The sequence below is a fragment of the Corylus avellana genome, chromosome 8 (assembly GCF_965113065.1).
Source record: "Corylus avellana chromosome 8, dhCorAvel1.hap1.2, whole genome shotgun sequence".
Classification (NCBI taxonomy): Eukaryota; Viridiplantae; Streptophyta; class Magnoliopsida; order Fagales; family Betulaceae; genus Corylus; species Corylus avellana.
The window spans coordinates 7344924-7354104 of NC_142497.1; the positions used below are offsets into that span (position 1 = coordinate 7344924).

The 9181-nt window shown below is 34.3% G+C and overlaps 1 protein-coding gene across 1 annotated transcript; it reads left to right on the forward strand.

Moving 5' to 3' along the window:
* The first annotated feature begins 1768 nt into the window (after positions 1 to 1768).
* LOC132164039 (transcription factor GAMYB) lies at positions 1769 to 8881 on the forward strand. Its single transcript, XM_059574446.2, has 4 exons — positions 1769 to 2324; positions 2777 to 3143; positions 7358 to 8351; positions 8476 to 8881. Exons 1-4 carry the CDS (start codon positions 2320 to 2322, stop codon positions 8661 to 8663), a joined length of 1554 nt encoding a protein of 517 aa, XP_059430429.2. The 5' UTR covers positions 1769 to 2319; the 3' UTR covers positions 8664 to 8881.
* Positions 8882 to 9181: the final 300 nt, after the last annotated feature.

Consider the following 9181-nt stretch of genomic DNA (forward strand, 5'->3'; position numbering starts at 1 on the left):
ATATGTCACTTTTATAGATTAAATTAAAAAAAAATTTCTCTAACCCAGTTTAGAGGAAAACTTTATCCTTTCATTGGGCACTCACTAAAAATTAGCCCCCTTCCGTTAAAAAAAGAGAATGAAGGTTCTTTAACGATTGAATGTCACAATCTAGCAAACATAATATTAATTATTAACAACACTCAAATTCTTTTGACCTCTGAATATTCTCAACAACATTTTTCTAAGTCAATTACCCTTTTTAGATCTACTTTTGATTTTTTGATTTTATTTTATTTTCTAAGTCAATAAACTATTTCCATTTTCAAAAAATAAAAAATTTTGTAGCAAAATCTAGAACAATCTAATTGGCATATAAGGCAGCCAATATAATAGCAAAAAAAAAAAAAAAAAAAACGAATATGCTTGTGAATAAGCTTGCCACCTCGGTCACCGGTCAAAGATAAGTAATTTTGACTGAGGAATACTCGAACGGGTGAATCACAATTCACATGCACCATTTTACATAAAAATAAATTGAGTTTCCAATTGAGTGTCCAAATCTAATAGTCCTCTCGACCTATCACTATCATTTTTAAATCATTCTAATCAATCATTGGGATTTCATTTCTAAGTTTTCATTTTATTTTATTTATTTATTTATTAATTAATTGATTTGAGATATGCTATAATGCATTAAAAATATTATCTTTGACCCATAAAAATTTCAAGTGGTAAGAAATCATAGGCTTATCAGTGGGTGGGGCCACAACAACTATAAATGGAGCCTATGATCTTTTGCCACCTAACACTTTTATGGGTAAAAAATGATCATTTTCTTGCATTATAGTATTTCTCTTTTATTTATTTTTATTTTTTTATTATTTATTTTTATAATAATAAATCATATCATGCTATTTAAAAAAAAAATAATAATAAAAAAAATTAGAAAGTAGATGGTGATCTCTCCTCTCTTTTCTCACCTATTTGTTCTCTCCTAATGCCACCAAATTTTTCTATATAAATTGGGTATCTTTTAATTTTTGTTAAAAATCTTGCCATCACAATGCCATGTATTTTTTTAGAAAGAGAAATGCTATGGTCCAATAAAAGACTATTTTTGGTTCATAAAAGTATTAGGTGGCAAAAAGCGATAGGCTCTATCCGTAGTTGCTGTGGTCCCACCTACTGGTGAACCTATGACCTCTTGCCACCTAGGATTTTTATGAGCAAAAAATAGTATTTTTATTGCACTATAGCATATCTTTGATAAATGCACAACTTTGGAATAACTTTTTCTTTATGTGGTCATTTTTTAACAACCAAAATTAAAAAAAAAAAAAAATTTAAGCAATAACATTTTATGTAATCCTTTTTTTATTTGGTATTTTTTTTTTTAGAAAAAAGATCTTTTTTTTTTTTTTTTTTTTTTTCATAATAATAACCTTTTTTTCTTAAAAAAATGATAATTTTTATGAAGAAAAAGACTTTTTTTTTTTTTTTAAAAAAAAATACCAAATAAAAAAGGACTACATAAGATGATGTTATTGTTTCAATTTTTTTTTTTTAAGGTTATTATTATGAAGAAAAAGACTATTTTTTTAAAAAAATACCAAATAAAAAAGGACTACATATTATTGTTTCAAAATTTTTTTTATTTTGTTTTTAAAAAATAAAAAATAAAATAAAAGTTGAGTCAAACTTATGCTAAAAGAGTTTTCCCTTTATTATAACTCTATTTTTTTTTTTTTTTCTTGTCATTCAAAATCTTTTCAATTCCTGTAACCCAGCTCTCCTTCTGTGCCTTTCTCTCTCTGTCTCTTTCTCTTCCACAGAGAGACACTTTCTCTCTCTTTCACAGCGCAAACTCTCTGTGTTTTTTTTCTGTTCTCGGTCTCTATGGTTGGATCCTGTAGTTTCTTCTCCACTGACTACGGTTAGAGTCAGGAGATTTATATGTAATATATTTATATATGTTTGTATAGATATATGATCATATATTTCTCTTGATTCACTTTCTTTTTTCATTTTCGTTTTGTTAAATTTATTTTTTGAAGTTTCTTAGATGCGTTTTTGTTAACTGGATTTGGGGATTTTCTTTCTGTGATCTGTTCAGCTGGTTCTTTTTTTTTTTTTTTTCCTGGGCTTGAACAAGGTTGAATTTGTAGAATTCTTTAGTTTTGTTGGTTTCAAGAAACTCCTTAGATTTTCTCGTCATTTCCCATCGTTTTGTTATTTTTTCTTGTTCAATTTGGCTTGCTGCTTCAATTCTATCTGAGTATCTTGGAGGTTTGTGGAGCCCTTTGGAAGGGCTGATACAGCTTGTTTGAGGTCAATTAAATGAGGTAAATTTTTTCCCCCATTTTATGACATATCAGAAAGCAAAAATCTCTCCATGAAATTTGCTCTGCTTATATGAAAATGAAAATGTACGATAACTGTACTCATATCCTAGTGTAAATTATATTACTTTATAGTTTGGGAAGTTTCTGCTTGGAAGTGTTCGTCTTTAATTTTTAATATTTTGGTCTTTTAATCTTTCTTTTTTGGTTTTCAAGGATAAACGTCTCTTGAAATACAATTGTTTAAATTCAATATTTGGACAAAGTTTCTCCTTTTATGGCCCAAAAATCATTTTTCTTTGAATTTCATTTCATGGTTATTCCCTCTGTCTGATACTATTTCATGATCAAAGAAAAAATTGCTGCAGCTAATATCTTCTCATCAATTAAATTTGTAAGTTGCTGCATTTTACTTGTTGGAAGGTAAAATTGTCTGATCTTTTGGGCACATTCAGGGAGCCGATGGGTACAACAAACAAGAGTGAGAACAAAAAAATGTCTAAGGGTAACCGAGATCTTGCATCAGTTGAAGATGCTAAAACTGGAGGAAACTTGGGAGGAGGGGGTCTTTTGAAGAAAGGCCCATGGACATCAGCAGAAGATGCAATTTTAGTGGAGTATGTTAAAAAGCATGGGGAGGGGAACTGGAATGCTGTTCAGAAGCACTCAGGACTTTCTCGGTGTGGCAAAAGCTGCCGTCTACGATGGGCGAATCACCTGAGACCAGATTTGAGGAAGGGTGCATTCACTCCAGAGGAAGAGCACTGTATCATTGAACTCCATGCTAAGATGGGAAACAAATGGGCTCGAATGGCTGCAGAGGTTAGTGCCAAATTTCCACTTTCAGTTTTGTTTTTCAGTAAGTATAGAATGTTATGGGTCTATTTGCGTCTAGTTACATATAAATATGAATGATACTCTGGCGGGTGGGGTCAGTTACCCGTAGGAGTTTGATTAACGGTGAGGATTGTTGTACAGTATGCGTTTGCGACGTGCAATTAATCTGAGTAAAGTTCTCCTACATTATAAAAAAAAAAAATTATGAATGATATGTTCAGTTATAGGGTACTACACCTCATGCGTATGTTTCACAGGCAGGGATTGGAATCTAATGTATGCACACAAGGCAGCAAAATCATAAGTCAGTGGACAAACGTAGACATGTATGCACACACTCAGGCACACCCTCACATCTAAATACCTATGCACTGAAGTAACTTGAAAAAAATGCATATCGTGGTAGAGGGACAGTGATCTCTGCACTTTTGGCCTGTCTGAGGTAGTTTTAACAAATACATTACCATGTCAAATGAGTAATGTGCTCAACATGATGTCTGATGTGAGCATGGTGCCCTGTAGAAGTAGAACTGTCTATACTTATTAGTCTCATAAATCCCAGTTTTCCTGTTGAGGTACGCTTTACACATGAGCATAATGGATTCAGTAATGTGATTCTTGCAGGATGATATCTATTTTCTTGTATACTCCCTGTGCACTTGGTTGTGCCTCTTTGCACTTTTAATGAGATTGAATTACTTATATATATATATATAAAAAAAGAAATATGTTTTCTCTAATTTAAGTGATTCTCATACCTTCAAAATTATGTTATTGGCTGCTTTTCTCACTTTTGTCTCTATGTGGTATTTTGTAATAGTAGTGTGGTGTTCAATGGCTAGAGTTCTGGTAATTGCTACTAGACAACATTGCTTGTCCCAATAATGAAGGGGCACACCTCTATATATATGCAACTTCTATTATTCTACCTTGGTTTTCCACACTCTTTTGATGTGCTTTCTTTGGAATGGGCTGGTTTTATGGCAAACTTTTGTACCATCGTACTGATGCACACTCAATTTAGAGCAATCACTAAATTTTCATCCCAAGGGGATAAATGTCAAAAATCAAGTACATTGACTTATTAAGTTCGCAAGCCTTCTATGCAGGATTAGGCTGGTTTTACCACTTAATTATCTCTTGCTTGGCAGACAGAAGAACGAAATCCTTATTGAATTCTGATGTCACCAGCACAAACAGACACTTGAATTTTCAACATCTGTCCAAAGTCGAATCTATTTATTTTGAAATTTGAAAGTAATGTTTTAGTTACTGTAATGGCATTCTGTTGGTTGATGCATGGCTATAATCATTCTTGTAGTTGTTTGTATAATTGGTTTGCTTTTAACCTTATTTCACTGTGGTACCAAATAATGAGATATAGATGCCCAAATTAATTGTATTTCAGAATAACTGCTCTTTTTAGAAAGTTTTTCGATGTATCATGTTAGAGATGGTGGCTCATTTTCAGAATGAGAAATATACACTAGTCTCTAGTTCAAAGGCCTCATGGGTGGATCGTAGCAAATTGAGCATAGGGTATATTGGGGATTTTCAATGTACCGGGTTAGGGTTGGTGATAGTATATATATTTTGTAACTATATTCTTTGTTGAATATAGTGAAAAAGCCACTCGCTCCTACACTGAACCACCGAAAATTCTCTCTGTGCCGTTCTCTCTTGCTTTGTCTTTACTTCTCACCGAATTGCAGAGTTTTTACAATCCCAACACGTCATATGAATGTCCTCCTATTATGCTTATAACTTATGCTCTTATTATCTTTTGAAGCATCTAATCTGCCAGTTTTCTTGTGTCAGTTCACACTAGAATCCTGTTTGGTATTGAGGGAAGCTAGTTCAAAAATATCTTCTAGAAAAGTCAGACTACCATTGTTTGTTGCTTGAGAAAATTGATACGTTGTTAATATAGATTTTTTAATAAAGAAGAGCTTAGGAACCTCTTTTTGTGAAGAGGATGTGACACAGAACCAGTGAGACCTAACAGGTTATATGTCTAAAATTAGGGTTACAACTAAGGAATTTGATTTTGGGTTTACCAAATTTAGAACAAGAATTCTGGTTTTGGCTAACAGTGTTGGATTTGTGAGTTTACTGGAGTGTTTGTGATCATAAAAAAATAGAGAAAGAAAAGTAAAAATAAGAGGAAAAGTACTATTACCACTTGAGAAAAAGTACTCTTACTAGCCCTACTTGAGAAAGAGTACTATTACCACCCTTGGCTTTAAAGAAAACAAAACACTTAAAAAGACTAACTAAAACTACAAAACAAACATTAGACCCAGCTAGAAAAGAAAATTCTAGGCTGTAGTCCCAGATTAAAATTGGTGCTTAGAATTCAGACTCCCATCTCTCGTAGACCTTCCCTAACCATTTATATGAGTCCCCATCAGGATATTTATCCACATCACATATATTTCTGACTATGCAGTTAAGGGTGTGTTTGTTTCGATGCAACACCCAGCCGCCAAGTGTTGAATCAAATCAATTCCTCTTCTTCAGGTAGTTTGCCTATTATTTTTTACTTTTTCTTCTTCCTCTTCGGTTGAATCAACTCTTGTTCAATTTTTTTTGTTCTATTCTTCATTCTTCTTCGGTCTCCTCTTCAAGTCTTGATTCTTCCTCTTCTTCTGCAATCTTTGCTCGCCTCTTTGGTCTGCCCACAGGTCATAGCTTGTAGCTCACGCCTCAGCCTCACAGCTCACTGGTTCGGTCACAGACTCACAGCAGTGTTCTGTCACCTCTCATTTAAATCCCATGCCTCACTTAAAGACTCACAACTGTGAGCTGACGCCTCACTTTGGTTCCTCTTCATTATTATTATTATTATTTTTTTATTTTCTCTTTATAAGTAGTTCCTCTTTATTCATTGGTTAATGGTTGTACGCACTACATGTAACAACACATTACACTGAGGGAGGCAAGGCATCAATTAAAGAACACCAAATGATTAAAAAAAAAGGCTCATGGATTGCCACGATTTTCAAAACACATGATGTCCAGTAGTCATCTGCAAAATGAGTTCGAGAAGAGTTAAGATTTGTTGACATTTCATTAAACACACAGAATCTAATAATTATTTGTCTCAACTTACAAACTAACTGACTAAAACCTAATAGAGTTTCTGGTCATTGTTCTCCTTCAGGTCAGATTGAAGTCTTCCATGTGACATGAATGCCATTGACCATTGTTGAATCTAGAATGGACTAAGAAATCATTTTAAAAATCTTATTTAATAGCTCAAAGAAAATAAAAAGGTACTCTTCATTTATTGTGAGAAACTACCCATTAACTTATGGGGGATGATTGGATAGCCAGTTCTCCCGTAACTCTAGATCCTGATGTCACTACGAAGCCACTTTATTTGAAGTGATGTACTGATGTTGCAATTTAAAAAAGAAGTGAAATGAAAGGAAGGAAGTACAAATAGAATTATAGATTAGGCAAATAATAGCAAGGAAGTGGCGTTACACTACATCAAAGAGTTCTTCCTATCAAAATCAAGAAGAAAATACATGAATCTCATCAAACACTTGTTCATGCTTTGACAGCAAGGAGTTAAAGTGATTGTATTAATCTTGTCAAACACTTAAATGTTCCTAACATAGTGGCTCGAGAGACATACATTCTAAATATCTTATTTTCCTTTGACTTTGAAAATTATTTTCATTGACTAAATGTTTTTCGTTTGCACCAAATATTGGAAAATATGGAAAAGCATTTTGGGAAAATCTTTTATGTTGAAACAAATAAAGTCTAACTGAGTAGTAGAGCGAACATTCTGTTTTTGTTAATCATTACATGATTCATCGATAGCATTGGTTCCATAATTTTCCAAGAGTTCATTTTCTTTCTATATAAATAGAGACTATCCATATTGAAAATTAAATCCACTTGGTGTAAGTTTCTTTTTAGATTTTGGTGAAATATTCACTGTTGTACTGCAATCCCATGTTTGTAATCCTTGCAGCCAAAGATAGCTGTAGAGTGAGCACAATGTTGACTATGTTCTGCCTTTTACTATGTATCCTCACCACACTATATTAATTTTACTTCCTAGTTTCTTTTGTAAAGACCTCCTCACTTGTTTGTTTATTCATTTTGGTTATGTATGCTCATATGTTCAGAAATAGACTGACCTATCAACCTTTTTCACATTCTTCCTTCTCCCCCTGTAACAGTTGCCTGGACGCACAGATAATGAGATAAAAAACTACTGGAATACGAGAATTAAGAGATTGCAACGATCTGGTACACCAATTTATCCACCTGATGTGTGTTTGCAAGTATTTAATAGTAGTCAAGACAACATGGGTACATTGGAAATGGCAGACACACAACATTGCGATTTCTTGCAGAGGGACGGTTTTGAGGCTCCAGATTTTGATCTCAATAATGTACTCACTAATGGACTCACTAATGGTCATCTCCCTTATTCTCCGAAATTTTTTGATATTACTTCAACCAGCATTCTCAAACAAGGTGTTAGTTCATCCCTTGCTCATAACGTTATGTTCCCAACAATGCATCCCCCCAAACGCCCCAGAGAGTCAGAGACCTTATTCCCTACTCTGGATTGTAGTGTCGGCAGTTGTCTCCCAATGTTCAATCATTATGTGGATTACACTTGTGAGAAGGCTGCTGAATCCTTTAACTTGTCTTCATTTGATCCCGATCCTAACACCAATGACCAGGTACCATTCGGTGTTATTTCTGGCAGCCATGCCTGTTTAAATGGCAATTCTTCTTCTTCTGGGCCCATATCTGGGGCTATGAAGTTGGAGCTCCCTTCACTCCAATATTCAGACTCTCGACCTGGTAGCTGGGGCACGCCTGCTTCCCCACTTCCTTCGCTCGAGTCTGTTGATACCTTGATCCAGTCTCCTCCAGAAGAGCAGATTCGCGCAGATTGTCTTTCACCGAGGAGCGGTGGTTTGTTGGATGCGATACTCTATGAGTCACAGAATAGAGGCTCAAAGATGAATCAACCCCAGCAAACTTCAGATGTTTCTGTCAGGCCAAAATCTCTGGTGGCAAGCTCGCCCATGAATCCCTATCAGATGGATGGTGACCCAAATTCACCTTTAACTCATTCTGCTGCATCAATATTCAGCGAGTATACACCTATCAGTGGAAGCTCAATGGATGAACACCAATCAGTTGAAACCATGCTGGGTGAGAATGTTTTGCATCACATTAATCACAGTAAAAATGAAATATATAGTTTCATAGTTAAGTTGATAAAGTTTACTGTACATTTTTTCTCTTTTTTTTATTTTATTTTTTATTTTTAATGCAGGACGCGATATTATGCCTGAAACAGTCCATCGGGATTTAAGCCATTGTGTTATAGATAAAGAAATTCCAGATGACATAGTCTTTACCACGGCAGATAATTTATTTGACCTCGGTTGGTTTGAGCATAGCAACGAGCATGGTGAGAATCAGCAGGCACTTCTTGGTGAAGAATTTAGAAATTGCTACTAGCAAAAAGTGCTGTGACTGTTAGTTACATTAACAACGTGAATTTGATTTGTGCATGAGATGACTTTTCTTGTCTATCGAATTTTTGAAGATCTGTGGAATCTTCATGGAACTTAAATCATCTTTAAAACTGCTTGTTGTAATTGATCATAGGTTTGTTCTCAAACTTCATGATCTTGGGGGACAATTTTTATGGTAACCTTCACAAGTCATTGTTCTTTGGTGTTGATCTTGGACAATTTAGTTCTAATAATAATTCCATGCACATGTTCAACCAAAGAGGTGCATGAAATTCTTGTCATAAGCGTATTTATTAGGGTCAGAGAAAAAAGCATATTGATCAGAGATGATGATGTTGATCTTTAGTTGTTTAGCTTCTTGCTTGCATGAGTTTAGCATTACTTTATTACTATTATTCTCTCACATTGCTCATAATTGAGAACAAAAGACAGCTGATTTCAGATGGCTTTTGATGTATGCATGCCTTAAGGATGCGGTTCATCTCATGCCCTTCCACAGAT